Raw genomic sequence first — 19,209 nt, 5'->3', positions numbered from 1 at the left:
GGGCTGCGTTCCCGTGAAGCGCCTGGGCCGTAGCCGGCTCTGGTAGCATGCAGTATGAAATAACACATTTTGTCGTGATTCCCGAACAGGGGGACATTTATCTGGGCCATTTATACAAGAGTTACAACCCTAACAATATTTACACTCAGCATGCCATGTTACCATTTACTACCAGTTTCCATGGCGATGGATTTTCATGCTGTAGCTATGAAATGCACATTGTTGCCACTAAGCCACTTCAGGCCTTTCTGGGAGCCTGCTGAATGCCTGACAAAAGTTGATGCAAACCAATAGTTGTTGCTCTTTGTTTGTTGCCAGACTTCTAGCAGAGCCACATTATGTCCCGGTGATTGAAGTGCCCGTGCTCGCCCCCCTCCCGGCACGGAGCGGATCCTCAGTGCCGGTGACGAGCGTGCGGCGGGCGGCTGCGGGCAGGGGCCGTGTCCGCGCGGGGCTCGGGGAGCGCCGGGACGGGGCCAGCGCGGGGCCTCCCCACGGCTCAGCGCGGGGCTCCCGGCGCGGCTCCCGGCGCGGCTCCCGGCGCGGCTCCCGCACGGCCGGACGGGGCTCTGCGCTCGGCGGCCGCCCGCTCGCCGCCCCCTTCGACGGCGCCGCGGGGCCCGGGCTGCGGCGAGGGCGCAGCTCCCGCTCGGGAGGGCAGGGCGGCTCCGCGCTCCGAACGGCGCCCCGAGCCCGCAGGGTCCTGAGCCCGCAGCCCGCAGCCCCCGGCCCGCAGCCCCGGTCGCGGCTCTTACTGTTGATAGTCCTGCTTGCAGTAGAGTTTTCGGTCCCGGAAGTAGCAGCTGGTGGTGAGCGCTTGCTGGCACGCCGCGCACTGCAGGCACTCCTCGTGCCAGGACGACTCGTTCACCCGCATCAGGAACCGGTCCGAGATGGGCCGCTGGCAGCCCTCGCACACGGCCTGGTGCTGGCAGTCCGACCCTGCGAACGGCAGCGGCGTCAGCGCCGGCCCCGCTCCCCGGCCCCGCGGACGCCGGGGAGAGCGAAGCGGCCCCGCGGAGCGCACCCCGCGCACCGAGCGCGGCACCGGGCGCAGCCCGGGGCACCGGGCAGCCGGCGCACGGCCGAGCAGAGCGGGCACTCACCGAGCAGCACTCCCAGGGTGGCCGGCCCCGAGCGCAGGGGGTGGTCTTCCATTTTGATGCCGTCCAGCATCTTGGCGCAGTCCGGCTGCCCCCGCGGGAAGCAGCGCTCCAGGGACTCGGGGCCCGCGGCGATGTCCATGGGGCGCGGCGGGGCCGCCCCGCGCCGGGCCGGGCTCGGGGGCGACTGCGGCCGGGACGAGGGAGTCGCTTTTATTTTTTTTTTATCTGGGAGACATGAGGAGCGGTCCCTGCCGGGGCGTCCGGAGCCGGGGTTGGGGTAGGGGGGAGTCCGGGGGGGGGGGGGGGGGGCAGCGGCAGCGCCGCCCCTGCGGGCAGCCCGGCGCTACGCGGCCGCGCTCATGCCGCGCACGCGGCGCGGGACGGCCCCGCGCTGTCACCTGCTCGCCGGCGGCGCCGCAGCCCCACGCCCTGCGCGTCGGGCCGTGCCGGGGCCGGGCCGGGCGGAGCGGGGCCGGGCGGGGCGGCTCCCGGCGCTCCGCAGCCGCTGTGCCATGCGGCGTCCCGAGGAGCCGCGCCGTTTAGAGCAGGGGCCGCGGCGGAGGAACACACCCCCCGGCGCCTCACCCCTCCTCAAACTTGCTGACATTTGAACTCCATTGGTGCGCGCCGTATCGCTGCGCCGCGGTGATCCGTCTCCTCGACGTCAAATAGTGCCCCGGCCCCGCCGGGCCCCCGCGGCCCCCGCACGGCGGCGGCGCCCGGGGCGCGGGGCGGGCGGGCTCGGCGCGGCGCGGCCGGGGGGCGGGCGGGGGGGGGGGGGGGGAAGGGGGGGGCACGGCGAGCGAGGACGGCGGCGGCGGGGGCCGCTCCGCTGCCGGCCCGACGGCGGCTCCCGCCCTGCGCGGGGTAGGTACCGGCGGCGGCGCCCCGGGGCCGCGGGGGGCGCGGGGGACGCGGGACGCGGGGCGCGGGGGAGCCCGGTGGATCCGGTGTCCGCGCGCGCGGAGCGGTCGCGCCGCTCCCCGAGCCGCGGCCGCCGCGTTCGGACGCGCCCGAGCTCCCGCGGCCGCTCGGGGAACGAGCCGGACGGGAGGAGCCTTCCCCCCGCGCCGCGGGGCCGGGGAGCGAAACCCGCGTCTCGCGCTTCCCTTTCGTTTTTGTTTTCGTTGGGGCTTTTTTTTTTTTTTCTGCCGAGACGTTAAAAATCTAAATCTGAGGAAATAAAAATCCGGAAAGGATTCCGTGCGGAGTTCCTTAACGTGACCCGTGATGTGCTGTGACCCCGCCGGAGGAAGGGGGTTTATTTTGTAACGCTCCCAAAATATTGATATTTAATAAGCGGGACAAGTGTTACCTTGAATTACTTAATGCTTCTTTTTCTGGGTCTTAAGATAAAGCCGCCTTTTTATGCCGTTTTCTTACAGAAACCTCTCTGAAAGAAATTCGTCGTTATGTTTTAGTTAAATATTTTGGAAAGGGTTTTCAGTAATAGAGCTGATTTGGGTTTTGTACTGGACATTACAAATCTGAAAACCTTTGTAGCTAATGCTGAAAAAATAATATACGATTATTTAATTCTGAGATCAAGATAAAAGCTGCTTAGATTTCAGAGTTTAATCAGTGGAGAGAAAAAAGCTTCTCGTTTATATATATTTTTTTTTTTTACGTCCCCTTCTTATTTTCGCTAAGGATCCCGCGCTCTCCTTCGCGCAGGGCTGCCCTCAAATTCTCTTCTACAACCGCGGGGACAGTTAAAGCCTCTCCCCCCTTCGCGTAGGAGTTTTTATAACTTCTCGTTTTAAAAACGAAGGGGAAGGAGCCGCGCGGAGCGGCGCGGAGGCTGCCGGGCTCGTAGCGCGGCGAGGGTCGCATCTTTGTTCGGGGGTCCCGCTCGCAAATATCGCCCGGCGGGTTTGTTGGTCCCCGCCCGGTCGGCGTTTTCCCTGCCTCGTTCCCCGAGAATAATTCGATGAGGTGTTACCCTCGGTTTTTAGGGCGCTTTAAACGAAAAACGAAATACAATTAAAACACCCACGCGCAAACCCATCACAGAAATAAAACCAAACCAAGACTAAGGCAACCCCACCTCCCCGCGGCTCGGGTCTAATTCTCTATTTATTTGCAAGGCAAATCTTTTTGGTTTGAGGTGTTTCGTTTTGATTTGAAGAGTCGACCGAGGGACGCGGCCGGTCTCCGCTCCTCGCTCCCTAAGCACGAGAGGGAAGAGGAGGCACGGGAGGGCGCGGCGGCAGCGGGGCCGGGGCGCGGGGCCGCTCCTCCTCCCGTCCCCCCGTCCTCCCGGGGCGGCTCGGCGAGGGCAGCGGGGAGACCCCTCTCCGCGGGTCGCCGGGCGTGTGCGGGGCGGCGGGCGGCCCGGCGCGGGGGCGGCGCGGCTCCCGCTTTCTCCGCGGGAGCGTGCGGGAGCGCCCGTCCCGCCGGGCGAGTCCCGCGGTGCCGCCCCGGGCGCCGTGTCCGCTCCGCGGGGTGCGGGGTGCGGGGCGAGGCGCGCGGGCCCCGCGGTGCGGGGGGCACCGCCCCGGCCCCGGGCGCAGCCTGCCCCCTGCCGGTGCGCGGCGGAACGGCCCGGGCCGCGCGTCCCCGGCGCTGCCCCGCGAGGGACCGGCTCTGGACGGGGCGGACGGGGCTCCCGCCTCGGTGTGTGCGGGGCGAGGGTGGGGGAGCCACGGCGGCCCCGGCTCACTTTGTCCCGTTTTTCTCGTCCCACAGACAGACCTGCGCCTCGCCGCCCGCGGAGCCCCGCGGAGCCCCGGCCTCCCCCGCACCGGCCCGGCTGCGCCAGCCCTGGGCCGCCCTCGCGGCGGGCGCAGCCCCCGGAACGGGGACCGGCGGGGCCCCTCGGGGCCGCCCCCTTGGAGCTCCCCTGCTCCCCAGGGCCGCTCTCAGCCCGCGGGCTGCGGCGTCGTGCGGAGCGGCGAGAGCTCCTGCCCGGGGGAGCGGGCAGCGGCTGTGACTGATGCTGCCCGCTCCCCGCCCTCGGAAGGATAGATGTAAGCGAGCTGCAAAGTGTAGTTACTAATAACGATAACAATAACAATAAATTACGGGGCTGTTGCTCAGTGGTGCAAACCAACGCGTGCTCTGCACCGCGGAGCCTCCGCGCCGGCCCGGGGGTCCCTGCTCCCCGGCGGCCGCGCGGAGCCACTGCCGTGTCCGCGGGCCGGAGCCGGCGGGGCCTGTGCCCCGGGAGCCCCTGCGCGTCCCGGGGGCAGCGGTGGCACCCGCGGCGAGGGCCGACCCGGGGCTTTAATTAAGCAGGGTCTCTTTGATACAGGCAGCCTGATGCTATCTCTGCGCGGCGCTCCTCCGCGGCAGTTTTTGGGGAGGAAAATTGCTGAGAAAGACGGATCAGAGGAGAGCGGGAGCCGCCCCGGGGAGCCGGCGGGTGCGGGACAAGCCCCGCAGCCCGGGGCCGAGCGAGCGCGGCGCGCTGGGGGTTCCAGCTCCGCTGCGGTGCGGGCCGCGCCGTCTGCACTTTCGGGGGGCCCGGAGGAGCTCGACTCTATTTACCATGATTAAAGGCACAAGCGAGGAGGCGCCACACATTTGCATGCGCCTTCATCTTCCTTAAGTGGATTTTTGAGGGCAGCGCGGCAGACAGGCTCGGGCCGCGCATCCCCGCGCGCCGGCGGGGACGGGAGGTCGCGAACCCCCGCCCGGCGGAGCCGCGGGCCGAGCCCCGGCGCCAGGGCCCCGTCGGAGCCCCCGGTCCCTCCCGGGGGCAGCGGCTCGCCTGGCGCCGGGGCCGCGCCCACGGGGCTCGCCGGGCGCCCCGCTCAGCCCCGCTCCGGCCCCGGACAACGCTCCCAGCGGGAGCCGCTGCCCCAGCGCGAGCCCCGCCCGCGGCCGCGGGGACAGCGGGGCCAGTTCGCCGGGCTCTGGGTTCGGACCGAGCCGCAGCGCCCCGGCCCCCGCCCGGCTGCCACCCCCGCCGCCCCCTCCGTCCTCCTCTCGGGCCCCGACGGGGCGGGCGCGGCTGGCAGCGGCGTGGCGAGCAGATGTGTCCCCGGTGCCAGGTGCAGGGCTGGGGGCAGAGTTTACCGACGGCTCCGCGGGTTCCCCAGCCCGAGGGCGTGGGGAGGGGGTCTTTTCCCAGTTCAGGGCAAATACCTTCGTTTCACTGGGAAATTTAACCTCTCCTTGGAGCTGGATCCATTATACGGGTTTAATATCCGCTCTTTTACAGCTCGGTGTTGTAAAGGCAGCAGCCAGGTCTGTGAACTCTGACATGTGCCCCCCCGGGGGGGGCTGCGGGCGCAGCCTTTCATCTGCGGGGCCGCGCACCGACCCGCGGCCGGCGGCGGGAGGGGCAGCCCCGCTCCCCCCGCTCCGCCCGCGGCCGCCGTGCCGGTCGGTGCGGTGCCCCCGCGGCAGGTGCCCCGGGTCGCGGGACGGGACCGCCGGCCGCCCCCGCGGAGCCGCCTCTCCCGCACCGGCGGGACGGGACGCGGCGACCCCGACTGCCCCGCGACCGGCAGGTGCGTGGGGCGGCCCGGGCGGGGCGAGCGGCTGCCCCGGGATCCCGGAGCGGCGGGGGCGGCTCTGCGGGGCCGCTCGCTTTGCGGGGAGCGAGTCCCGTCGGAGGGGAGGGAGCGGGCCGCCTCCTCTGCTTCTCCGAGGCGCCGCGGGATCAGTTCTATGTGTTTAATCGAGGAATCTAAATAAAACTCGATTTGCAGGAAAAAAAATATATATATCTGAAAGGTCCAGCAACGAGAAACCGTTTCTTCCCGGGTGCGGGCGGCCTCCCGGCATCGACTGACGCTCCCCGAGCCGCTCCCCGTCCCGGGACCCGCGATCGCGGCCGTTCTGCCCGGGACCGCTCGAGAGAGACAAGAAAAACAAAGAGTTCTTCAGGCCGAGGGAGAAGGGGAGCGGGCTCTGCCTGCGAGGCGGTATCGCTTTTTTTTTTTGCGTAAAGATATTAACAGTTAGCAGCAAATGGAAATTGCCTCACGTTAGGTGATGGGGCATTGCTGCCGCGGCTCCCCAGAACGGCTCTGAACACCGAAAGCGGCCACGGAAAACGGGGACAGAGCAGGAACGGCGCCTCCCCGGTCCCCGTTAGCGATTCACGCGCCGTCATTAAGGAATGCGGGGGGTGGAAATATTTGCTTCGGGACTTGAAGCACCCACGTTACGACAAGAGGGGAGCAAAACGCCGAGGCGTGCGCGCCGCACAGAAATAACGCGGAGTAACGCTCCGCGAAGGCTGCGAACGCCCGGGGCCGGAGAGCCCGGGAGGCAGCGCCCGGCGCCCCCCGCGCCGCCGCGGGCCGCTCCCCCCTCCCCGGCAGACCCTCTCCCCGGCAGACCCTCTCCCCGGCAGACCCGTCCCGCTCGCTCCGCGGCCGCGCGATGCAGCTCCACGGGGCGGCCCGTCCTCCCCCGGCGCTCGGGGCCGCGGGCTCCGCCGGCAGCGGCTCCCCGGCCTCCCCCCTCGCCTCCCCGCGATCCCCCGACCGCCGGCGAGAGCGGCCGCGGCCGCGGCGGGGCCGCCGTTTGTTCTCCCGGTACCAGTAAGCACGAAGCTTACTATTTCTAGTTATCTCGGAACAGGAATTTACATAAATTCGGTTGTGGCGTCGCATTGAGGAGCAATCCCTTCTAGAGTTGTTTCGCTAGGAGAAATCCTCTGCTCCCGGGGCTCAGGGGTTATCGCGAACAATAACGCCTCTCGCCCCCGTTAGACAGTGACAGACGAGCCCGACACTCCTCCCCTGCCCCTGGGATGATTTTAGCATTTTTATTTTTGGCCTGAATGAGGGACCCGCACCGTTTTCCCTGGAGCTGCCGTGCCCTGTTTTGCCTCCTTTGCAAAGTTTCTGGCGTGCAGAGGAGGAAAACGGGGGCGATCGGTCAGGGGGCGATGGAGCCGTCCGGCCGCTCCCAGCCCGGGGCTCGGCTTTGCTCTTCCCTTGCAGATTCCCCGGGATTTTCTGGGGTTCGATATTTGCGTAATACACGGGGGAAAGGGGTTCCCCAAGAACAGCCGGATTGTCAGATAACCGCGTGCCGAAGCAGCCCCGTTCACCGGCTCCGGAGCTCCCGTCCAGCCTGGGTGAGAAGGGACGGCAACGCCGGGAGCTGCAACAACGGATGAAGACCTTCACGCTCCGAATTTCAGTGGGATCCCTGCAGACCTGAACGCGTTTTGTTGTAGCCTCGGTCACCTGAAAGCTTGGGGGTCAGCACGACCACCCCTCCGAGAATGATTTTGTGCTTTTGAGGCAGCGAGTCCCAGAGCACAAACCCCGCATTATTCGGTCACTTCACACAGCGGCTCAAACTCCGGCTCTCCCCGCGGCTCTGTTTGAGCCCAAGTTAACGAACAAAACACACGCAGCCCCAGTCCCGAGAAGCCGGCGTGTAAACCGCCCGACCAAGGCGTTTCCAGCTCCGGTTGTGGCTGCGCGGAGGGACGGGAGCGGCCGGGCTGCTGCCCCGAGCGGGCGCTGGGCTCTGCCCTCCCGGGACCGACACCGAGCCTCAGGCTCCTAAATCACACCAGCACGCGAGCGCCCGGGTCTTAATTTTTACTGGTGTCGAGGAATAAACCCGTTGCTCATAAAAGAGGGGGACAGAGCGGGTGCGTTTGTCGTACCGGTTTTTACACGACGGCCGCGGGACGGCTCGGGCGGCGTGAAGGGGTCCCGCACCCCGACCCTCAGCTGCGGGACTGGCGAGGGACAGGACTGGGGCTCACACGCGTTCAGACTCCCTTTCCAGAGCACGAGGGCAGCCTGCAGCCTCCGGTAGCGGATTTCCAGCCATCCTCACCCCACATGTCTCGCGCACGCTTAAAATTTTGTTTCCAACCCTTTTTATTCTAGAAATTTGTTTCCTCGGCTTTGTGCGGGAAGAAGTATTTGCGATCCAAGATGCTAAGAAAAAGTGTGATTAATTAGTAAAATATGATATTAAAATAAGCTAATAAGAGATATTAATATAAGGTATTGATAAAATATTAAACTGCTGTTGTTAAAATTGGAACAGAGAGTTGTGAAGCCTGTAAGACTGAATTTTGCAGCTCAATTTACCAAAGAAGATGGAGAAATGTTGCACAACATTAACATTTTGTTGTGAGATTCTAAAGCATCTCTTTTGCCAGAGCAGCCTCTGCTCTCTGGAGCAAGCGCTGCTGGTTTCAGACACCTCGGGATGTCTCAGCGGAGTCCAGGAGAGGTGGCTCTGGGTCCCCGCTGCCCCCGGGAAGGATGATGTCTCTGCCAAGAGGCAGAGGGGAGGGCAGGACAGAGTGGGCTGAATTTAAACGCTGGAAAGACTGGGAAGAAGCAGGTAACAGGATGTACGAATAATAAAACGTGGTGGAGAAGAAGAGGAATTTTCAGATATAAGATTTTGTTTCCTATTGGCAGGTGAAAGACGTACAAAGCAGTTGTTATTGGTGGCTAAACAGGGTTTTCAGTGCTCAGATAGAAAGCTGAAAACTTCATATGTCCACCAGCCAGAATGTATGCTTCTAAAATACAATTACCTTGGAAAAAATTGCATTTTAATTTCAATTTACAATTGTTCTATGAGAGACAGATGTGAATGGCTAAAATGTTTATAACATGCCTTAACAGTAAAAAAAACAAATATTAATGAAATGTATTTCACTGATGGGATTTGATTGGCATGCTGTATTAATTACAGGCCTTTCACCTCTGGAAACACTGTTCTAATCCTGTCAGTGCCCAGGGAAAACAATTTAAAGCTTGTTTATATATTCTAAAATGATCTAGAGTCATAAAAGCATCTTTTGTTAAAAAAAAAGGCTGAATTTCAGCCTTGGTTTCACTACAATGAAATACTTAAAAAAGAGCATCTGCCAACATATACATTCTGGTCATCATCCTACGACCCAAATACACCTAAAATATCTACAGACACTACTATGTGCAAATCATACCCGTTAGGATCCATAACTTGGAATTAAAATGGTAACCAAATTTTTCAAGCCTGACTCAGCCAAGACCCGTCCGTCCCCAGCAGGTGGAGACAAGACCCCTGGCCTCCTTTACTGAAAGGATAGCAAGGAAACAATCAGTGCTGGGCAGCTGATTTCATTATTAGTAAGCCAAGGTGTTCGGAATCCATCATTCAGCTTTACAAATAACATCAGAGCAATTTAAAAGCACGAAAAATTAAACCATCCTTTACTTTTACTCCTTGGGGCTAAAGCAGTGTGCGCCTTCTGGTCTCATCTGTGAGTTTTCCAGTGTAGCCAGAAGAATGAACTTCCTTAACCTCAGAGGTAAAGCATTGCTTGAGATGTGCCTGTATCAGGAAAACACTAACCTTCCCTCCACTGAGCATGACGTGTGGATTCAGGCTCGGCACAGACTGAGAGAGGAGACAGAGGCCCCTGACCCTGGAGCCAGACCAGTGTCACATCTGCATGCACGGGACAGTCTCTGCTCATTCACACTTTAGCAGGGACCCTGGCTCCTTCTAGCTTTGGGCACCTGGAGTCCCTGCGTTCTGAGAGCCCAGGGGTTCTGCCGCACTCTGTGTGGCAGCTGCACCCGGCAGCCCACAGGAGAGGAGAGCTGGAGGAGACTGCGGAGGGGAGAGGGCTCCAACCCTTTCCCTAAGCAGGAAATGGACATAAAGAGAGAAGAAACCATTTATCTAGAGCCCAGTGACCTTAAGTGCAAAGAAGCAATTTGGCCCTTCAGCTTCCACCAAGCTAAAGTTAGGGTACCCTATGGGCTAGAAAACAGCAGAACGAACCAGCGGCGCTAACCAGCAATACTAACGTGCAGGGACAAAGGGCAGCACGAACAGCCTAACTCCTGCAGTAACCCACTGCCTCCTCGCACCGGGGACAGTGTCTCATATGACAGAGACCCTTACAGGTGACAGCAGGAAAGCAAATGAAACTCTCTCCATCTGCTGCCTGCCCAGAAACCCCGAGTGAGGCCTAGAGTGATCAGCATAACCTGCAGGCTGATTTAAGTAACCAAAGATAACTAGTTTGTAAATAATAAGTATGTGTTTTCCTCTGTAGTAGCAATGGTAACTTTTAAAGCACCATGCTCTAGTGAGCAACTCAGCCCCTATGTCAACATGGAAATGGGAAGAAAAAAAACCTGTAATGGGGTAATATTTGGAATTGTAAACTCCATTTTAGTCTATTTTACAGGTTCTATGGCAGGGCATTTTGTGTGATTTGGATATAACTCCATCAGCACATTAAAGTTTATTGGCCTTGAAAGAATAGATCCATCACCATTGATAGAAGACTCGGTGTTACACTGTCAATGCATATTTCATTTGATCTCTGCCTTAAATACAACTCAGATCTTTGGACTTTTCCTGTAATTATTTGCTGTCTTGTTAACAATTTATGACTATGTCTGTTTAAATGAACTTATTTGATATGCATTTATTTTTTCTGTAGCCTGCTATACAGGATGGATGGATGTGTTCTTCTCTTTGTCTTTTAAGAGAAATCAGAATAAAGCCGAACAATGGAACTGCAAGGGGAAAAAATTTAAATATGGTGTTTGTTTCATTTAACAACAATATGATGCAGTTGAAATCAAACAGACCTGACAACATTATTTATGAGTATTTAATATTTTTATGCTAAGTCTAGAACATTGGAATAATTACAACTGTAAAGCATCGGTTTATTTGCCAGTTGCATTGACTGCTTTATATTTGAGCACCATAGGCACAATTTGTTTGCAGTAATGGACTGTGAAAAGGGCTGGAGTTTCAGCGGGCTTTACAAAACCTCCCTCTACTCCTTTTATTTCCCTTCTTAATGTCTTCAGAATTTTTACCTGTTTGCATGAAAAGATCTTACTTCTTCATTTCTATTTCTGCACCCATCTCAGCACGCAGGGCACCGAGAGGAACGAGGCATGGCCAGAACTTCCCAGCCACCTGCCCTTCCCAGGGAATCCGGGAGGAGAGAGCATGCTGCATCCTCCCGCTGCCGTACTCCTCCTCCCCCAGAATGCCTACAGCTGGAGGGCCCAACACATCCACCGCAGGTGCACGTGCCTGTGCCCTGAGCCTCTTGCAGCAGGGCTTTGCTGAGCACTGCTTGCGCTCGGCAGCTCGAGGAATTGCGTGATTAGATAACCTTGCTTTACCATTCATTAGCCTCCATTTGTTCTAACTGGAGGCCCCCATAGCAAGCTCATGCAAGCCCACGTCAGAAGATGAATTCCACCTTCCACATAGCACCTGCTATTGCTCGGGAGAAGAGTGCTTTTCCAGGGAAGCACCGGGACAGTGGGTGACAGCACTGGCACTGCACCTACTCGCTGGATCCGTTTTCCAGGGCATCCTCTGAGGTTCTGAGGCTACCCAGTGCCCAGTGGAGTCATGTTCCAGGCCTCACTGAAAAGGAACGGATACTTCAGTCTCAAAGCTTGCTGCCACCCTCACAGATTAAGCTCCTCATCTCCCTTCCCAGAAAAATAATGTAACTATCCTCTTTCCCTCCTCGGTGTACTTCATCCCTCAGGCTAAACTGCCTCCGAGTCTTTGCTTTTCCAAAAGTCACTGTTTTCCACCGGGTATTACCCTGGCAGAGCTACACATAACTACTCCCTCCATTACATTCAAAGCATCAGGAACTGAACGAGAGATATTTTGCCAGTCGGCAGGGTCAAATCGAGAGCTGAACCTGCACCGTGGGAGAAACCCTCAAACTCTCAAATCTTTCTTTTCTCACTTAGCTCCATCTGCTGATGCTGCAGCAGATTGCACGGGGCTGCAGAGCTGTGCTGCAAACCCAGACATGCTCTGCCTCCCATCAATAATAACGTTAAGGTTAATTCTTCAAGAGATTAGAAAAAAGCCTACTATCAAGCGAAAGACAAGTGCTTGTGCATGTTGCCCCTGCGGGGTTTTTACATCAGAAGTGTGAAGTGAATTACAGGGTACAATAACCCAGGGGAAAGTTAGCTGCTTCTCGGCAAAAAGCGTTTTGGAGCCAGTTCAATAACCCACCGTGAGACCACACATCAGAACTGTATTTATTTAGGGAGCTAATTGAAATGGAGCCTGTAAGGAGGAGCTGACATCAGAGGCAAGATGCAGTTAAGATCTGAGCAAAGGCGGTGTTTGCGGGCAGAAGTAGCGAGCAGTGTGTGTGAGGCCAAGGTAGCCGTCACCCAGGCGGTTCCCACTGAGCAGGGTGGGTTGCAGTCACGAGGTGGGTTGCCAGGGAAAGGCTTGTTCGCTCAAGCCTCTGGGTAACTTTCCCGGGCTGTGATGCAGCTCTGCTTTCGCCAGTGCTGGAGCTCTGTCTGCCTTGCGGCTCTGCCAAATTGCTTCTCCGTTTCGCTAGGAACCTTGCCACTGAGCCAAGCTGTGTCCCCTCCCAGTGCGAACCCATCGGAGGGGTGACAGCATGTCACATACGGCCTAGTGGTGTTATTCAACTATCATTGTTTTGTGAGTCTGTGCTGCAGGACGTTCTAAGCTTGTTTTTACCAAAGGAAAGAAGGAATGTCGGATTGGAAAAGCCTCTCATCCTTTGAACTTCAACAGAATTTTGGGGCAAAATGCTGAAATACTTTTTCAGAAAAAAAGTTTTAAAATCAGGCTGTTAAAATCCACTTAAAACCATGAAGGTCAGTAAATAATGTTTGAGTTTGCCTCCTGCTCTTGCAGTACCAATCATGGTGCTGCCAGCTCTTTGCTGTGAGCAGGAGGACCAGAACCTCCCATTTTGAAGTGAGCACAAGGATTCCTGCACAGCCCGAGGGCTCCTGGAGCTGAAGCTTTCACGGCAATAGTGAATTCCATGAGACATGGGGTGAAACCCCAATGTCATATACAGGGGGTTATAGTCAATCCTTCAGTAAAAGGCTGAATAGAACTGCGTTTAGATCACAAACAACTGCATTTTGCCTTTTATTTTCACTTTGGAGCAACATTTCTAGGGCTTATGTTCTGCAGAATTCAGTTAGAAAAGCCATAGTTGTTACTGGGGCAAACAGCTCTGAGGAGAAGTAGATGTTTTCCTCCGCTGTGGTCCTCTCCTAGCAGTGGGCATATACTCCAAGGTAAAACTTGCTCTACTTATGTTAAACTGATAGTGTAAGTAGTAAAGTCTTTTCCCTTTTGGTTTAAATGAATACTTGCCACTTAAGTTCATGTTTATTTTTATAATATGGACTCTCTGTCGTTTATTGCTCCCAGAGGGACTCCAAATACCATGATGGTTATGAGTGAACCTGGGAATATTCCTTCTGAATTGCTTGTGATTTATCCTGTTTCTGATGCACATAATAACACAGCTCTTCCAAAGCCTGTTCGAGGCTTTTAATTATTAATTTCTGTACTTTGTGTGGCACCGTGTGACAATTATTGCTGCTGTGGGTCGGAATTACTGTGCCTGAGTTTGCCAGTAACAGCACTGTCATTGGGAAGCTTATATTTCAGTCTGATTGCTGAATGGCTTTGGAGCAGCTTGAACTTGTCCCCAGCAATGGGACAGATGTCATTTTAAACAGGCTCTTTGTGGCATCGGGGCACTGAGAGCAGAGCTCGGGGGAAAGAGAAGACCAACAGGGACTGTGAAGATACCTGGTAGGAGCAGAAGGGCAATCCGCTCTGTGCACATGCAGCACACCTTCTGAGATGCCCCAGACTTCACTACACCTCTCACTAAACATAACACAGGCACAGGACGACGCAACATAGGAGCAGATTTTCATTCCGCAGTGCCAGCTCTAACCCCACATAACTCTGAAAAGGCCAACAGATCCAAACAGGTAACTCCAGCACGCCCGTCTGCTCCAGTGAGGCCTCCCACACCACCCCAGGACTTGAGCAGAGCACCCTGGTAAGCACCAGTCCACTTGAGCAGCATAGGACACTTTCAGTTGTAGCCTCTATTGCTCTGTGTGGTAAAATGGGTCTGTGGCTTTGCTCTGCCCTATGCTCCCCGCTTTCCATTGTGCACCTGGCTTTTCCCAGCAAAGACTGAGATTTTACCACCCCAGACAGGCATTGTGCCAGGTGCTGCACGCAAGGTCAACCCGGCCACCAAGGATGCTGCAAAACGGGGTCTATGCAGAGGACCTTCGGCAGCGACCAGAGGAGAAGCCCTCCTTCCCTTCCCCCTTCCTCCTTAGTTACTGAATCTGTTTAAACTAGGGGAGAAGGGTGAGGAAGTGAGACCTTTTGGAGAAGCCACATAGATGTTTGTTTTCCTTGGGGGTTTATATCAACATTGGTCTTGACATTTTGCCTCTTATTATGTGTGGCTCTTTAAAGGGTGAAATAATATTTTCTTTTGCCTGAGAAAAGGACAAAGTTCAGACAAAGCGCTCAACCCAAAATAATTTTCTTCTTTCCCAACAGTTTACACATTGTCTACGCTGTGGCTCTCTGCGAAGCACCACTCTGCAAACAGAAGGAGACTGGCAGGGCGATGCTGCGCCTCCAGGCCCACGCTGCCTCAGCACTCCGCGCCGTGCTGCCCCGCAGCCCTGCCCACTCCTCAGGCAGAGGGAACACCACAAACCCGCTCTGGGACACCCCTAGGCACTGACTTTAATAGGTTCTATAATTGGCAAAATGTGCTTTGAAGTTCGAAAATATCATTTTTCTCCCTGCCAGTCCACCTCCCTTCATCCAGCAAAAGCCTGTTTCCAGCACTGGCTGTTTGAGTGCCCACAGTGCTGATGAAGTCCCCAGTCAAGGCATTTGCTACCAACCAGTACAGCATCTTTTTCACACGCTGCCCAGAAAGAGCTTCCTCGGACTTTTCCAGCTATGGCCTCGAGCTACATGGGTCCAGAGGAAAAGCAGCAGCAGGGACAGGAAAGCATCAGGATGAAGTTACTGCCTCTGAACAGATCTACAGCATAGGAAGGAAGATACCTTAGCCCATTCCAACGTTTAATTAGGGTCAATCAACTCATGTGACTCTTCACATGTACCCCAAAGGGAGTAAAAGCAAAAGTTTACCTAAAATGCAGGCTTTAAAATCATTTCCATGCTGCTCCTCGCAAAGAAAAGAGAGTCAGCTGAGCAGGAAACCACGGCAAAACATATTAGCGATTGCAGAGGCTCAGACATGATTGAGAAGCAAATGGAGTGAGTAATATGGGAAAACATATATATAGAAGACAAAGATGTGGGAAAACCACTGTCTGCAGAAAGCTGCCAGGGTTTTTGGATAACTTCTCCTGGTGATTTTAAGTGAACAGTCACTCACACATCCTGTGACAGCTCCAGCCCCAGTCTGGGAGCCTCATCCCTCCCTGCGGATGTGGGAGCTGACAGAGCAGGCTGGTGTGTTGGAACAGAAGGAGGTTGCTCCTCCTGCACTGTGCGAGTTGGAGGGAAGGAAACAGGGGATCAAAAAGAATTTGGTGGGGGAATTCATAAAACAAAGAGGCAAAGGGCCTAAGCCAGAGGAAAGTGAGTCTGGGAAGAAAGATGCTGCTGGGCTCAGTGCTGCTGGCCATGGTAAGGACACAACCAATTTCCTCTCTAATCTGTAAAAGCCAGAGCTGTAAGTTGCTGTACCAGCTCTTCTCCCTGCTTTGCTGAACATGCTGCTGCAAAGCAAAGGGCTCCTGACACCATCAGGAGTGAGGTGAAGTATTTTCCCAGCTGGAACCAAAAGGTGCTGATGGCAGTGAAAGCTGAGGCCAAGGAGATGCAGCACAGCGGGCGAGAACCATCCCACTGCAGTTCAGCTGGAGATCAGGTGGGCGAATGGTTCATGGCAAAGTACCCCAGGATTGCCATGGGTCAGCGGGGTGGGGCAGAGCGGGAGGCGCAGAAGGGATGTAGGGAGCAGGCTGGGCCAGTCTGGAATGGCCCATGACTGATGATGCGGACGGAAAATCAAACACATCAAAAGCCCATCCTTGCCATAAAGTCCTCCAAACACAAATTGCCCCCAGCACATGTACCCATCAGGGCACACTGCCTTCTGCTCGCTCAGAGCCCTGGGTCTCCTAATGCCCTTTTGCTACACGCTTTCCTGGATTTTGAGTAGTATTGTGTCTTCTAATCCTGTCTGAAGCTCAGAAGTGCTAATGCTTGGGTAAACAAAATATTTTATACCCTGAGAAGCTGGAGTTGTTTCTTATTAGTGTAAAGTTGTAGTTCAATTTTGAATCAGGTTTGCCACTTCTATTGCCCCTTGTAGGTAGATTTTATCTTGTGAAACATAGTGGGATTTTTGTTTCATTACATTCAGTAGAAAGCTAAATAGAACACTTAGATTGTAATAGATGGAGATATTGAGAATTCCAGATATTTAAAGTTGCTATAGATACAGAGCATCATGTTATAAACACGGTACATCACTCATTTGCAGAATTATTTTATCGCAATATCTTATTGTAACCTAATAAATCTGCATAGTGTAAAATCAAGTGAAAACAGACCTGAATAATCATTTGCAAACCTCACAGTAATATGGGATTTTTCTGTAACTCATGCATTTCTACTTCAGACATATTTTTTTTATTCAGTGTTCTCTTTTGGAATGTATTTCGCAGAGAGTCTTCAAGCAATACAAGCCCACAAAATATGTATTGACAGAAAGTTAGCAAATGTTTTATAGAGTCACATAACCAGTTGTGACAAGAAATAAACAGAGAGGCTGCGCTGGGCTCTCTAGGTGGGATGGAGGGGTCACCTGGCCAAGCTGGCTCCTCTGATGGAATCCACCCAGGCGAGGCGCTACTACTGCCTCAAACCAGCTGTTCAAATGCTGTAGGACATGCAGTGGACCTCTGACCTGCCGGTGAAGAGGGAATGAAGGCAAATTATAATTCCCCAATTATTGGGAGGTGAAATGTGACACTGGAGTTAGTGCTCACCAATCAGGTTAACAAGTTGGCTGAAACTTTATCTTTCTGTACTTAAATTACTGGGAAATGATCTTGCTGCCCTGATCGAAGAGATATCGATCATCCCCTGTTTAGAGAAGGCTGCAGGGGTTGGATGCTGTCCCTGACTGGGCTGCAGCCATCCCGGGCACAGCCAAGGCTGCCCTCACCCTCACCGCGTGGCTCAGCCGCTGCAGCCCGCACCACGCAACTGGCAAGCATTGTGTGGTTCTGTCTCACATGTGTGGGAGCTGGAGCAAGCACGGCAAAACATTTCTGGTCTTGAAACCTGCTGAGGGGTCCCATTTGTTAGGCATGTATCTACAGAGAACATAAGTAGCTTGTTGCAAGATAAGATGCTAATAAGAAGCTCAGGAGCTCTTCAAGTCTCCGGCACCTCATGCTGGAGGTACAGGGCCACTGGCCTTGCTAAGGAACAGGCAGGCAAGACCTGGATCACTGCTTCAGAGCACCCAGCAGCGGCCAAGGCTCTGCCAGGGAGCCAGCAGCCAAGCGACACGGATCCTTGCTTGCCCCACCACCCCAGTGGGTGCAGACATGCTTCCACAGCACGTGGACAAAGCAGCATCGCACAAACAAGGACCGTGGGCAAACCCCAGTGTCCGCAGGGCAGACCTTGCCTCCCCGTGGTAACTGCATGGCAATCCAAGGCCCCATTACAGCAGTGATGGTATTGTGGATGAAGGCTGATGCTCTTTGAGTTTAACAGCTCATGGCAAATATGGTGTATGTTGTCAGCGTAAGATTTATCCTTTCCTTTCATTCTACCAGCTGTCAAATGTGTTTGATTTTTCTCAAGCTTTGACTGTCGCAGGAATTTAGCCAATAAATACAACTGATGATGATTTGCACTTCAGTTTCAAGCATCTGCCATTCATAACGAAGCCTGATTGAAAATGTAAGAAGATTATTTTTAGTTTTAGAATGTGGCAGAGCCTTAGTGCAGAACGTGGTGTGAGGCATGAATAATTAACTTAAAAAAAATCAAGGTATATCAGTCTGCATAAAGCAGATGAGTGAATCCTTCCTGGAACGCTGCCTTTGCCATAATGCATCCTGTGTGCAGAGCAAGGTGCAGCGGCCGTGCCTCCTGGGCAACAGCCAATTCCTCTGCTATCACTGATATTCTGAACCTTTTCTGTCTCACTTGCAGTGTGTTGTTGCAAGTTAGTGACTCCCCACCCTGTGCACAACTTCAGCATGGGTTTAGAGCCTGCAAACCCTGTGAAAGTGATAGGGGAAATGCAGGGGGGCTCTCCAGGTAGTGGCAGGAACTAACGGGACTGTTGAAATACAGTTTTTCTCTCTCCACAGTGCTTGGTTGGCTCTGTGTGTGGAGAGGCTCCCATCCATTGAGCTGGGCCTGCGAAGATGCAGCTTTTGTTTAGTGTTAGCCCCTGCCAGCAGTGGCAGGCACACACATCAAGTGTCTCCCCAGTGCAATCTGTCCCAGAGTCCTCCCGGCGTTTCCCTGCAGTGGTGCCAGACCCCACAGATGCACATCCAGCTCCGGATGGCTGAACCGTATTTACAGGGTGGATGTTGAAAAGAGCTGTCCTAGACACTGTGCAGCAGGTAGGATGCTGCAGTGCAGAGTGAGGACCCACTCTGTTCCTCCCTATCGGTGCCAGGAGCCAGGGGGACACAGCACAGGAAGAAGGAAGGTGCTACAACTGTGGCAGTGGTTCCTGTCATGCCTGTTGTACTGTTAACTCCTGAACATTTAGTGCATGAAGACATAAACAACAAGGGGTGGTTGTTTTAGGGATTCACTCACTTTTACCTATGTTACAAAACCACCTCTAGTTTCTTGAAGGAATTGACATTGACAGGACCAAATTGTCTGATAATAAATTTATCAAGATGTTAATGATCATCAGCTTCTCTGTATACTATATGGCAGAATCGCTACAGGTCTTCCTATTAGCTGGAACTGCTACCCATTTGGAACTTGCTTTGAAATTTTATCTTTCCATCTTGTTTTCTGTTTCCTCCTTTTTTTTTCTTTTTTTTTTTTCAGAGACCTCATCTGTTTGCCAGCATTCTCTGATCAACATCTCTCATGTGTTTCCTATTAAGGCTATGATGTGTCTAGCCATTTTACTTCTCCTGCCCTTTTAAGTGGTGTCAGTCTTTTTGCTTTGCTACCAGTTGCCTTTTATCTCTGCAGTCTCCAATTCTCAGCGCACATCATTACCTAACTCTTGAACTATCTTTTCCCTACTCACTATGACAAACCTCAGAGCCCCATGGCAGGCCCTTGCCAGGAT

The 19,209-nt window shown here is 55.1% G+C and overlaps 1 protein-coding gene across 1 annotated transcript in view; it reads right to left on the bottom strand.

Moving 5' to 3' along the window:
* LMX1B (LIM homeobox transcription factor 1 beta) overlaps positions 1-1,614 on the bottom strand; it is an 89,946-nt gene extending 88,332 nt beyond the window's left edge. Inside the window, exons 1-2 of the mRNA XM_069873236.1 lie at positions 1,107-1,614; positions 756-942 (exon numbers count right to left, since the gene is read on the bottom strand). Coding sequence (XP_069729337.1) covers positions 756-942; positions 1,107-1,245 — 326 coding nt within the window. The 5' untranslated portion in view covers positions 1,246-1,614. The remainder of the gene's footprint in view (positions 1-755; positions 943-1,106) is intronic.
* Positions 1,615-19,209: the final 17,595 nt, after the last annotated feature.

The sequence above is a fragment of the Phaenicophaeus curvirostris genome, chromosome 20 (genome assembly GCF_032191515.1).
Source record: "Phaenicophaeus curvirostris isolate KB17595 chromosome 20, BPBGC_Pcur_1.0, whole genome shotgun sequence".
NCBI classification, from domain to species: domain Eukaryota; kingdom Metazoa; phylum Chordata; class Aves; order Cuculiformes; family Cuculidae; genus Phaenicophaeus; species Phaenicophaeus curvirostris.
The sequence above is the reverse complement of the archived record's forward strand: the minus strand, read 5'-3'. Positions and strand labels throughout refer to the sequence as shown.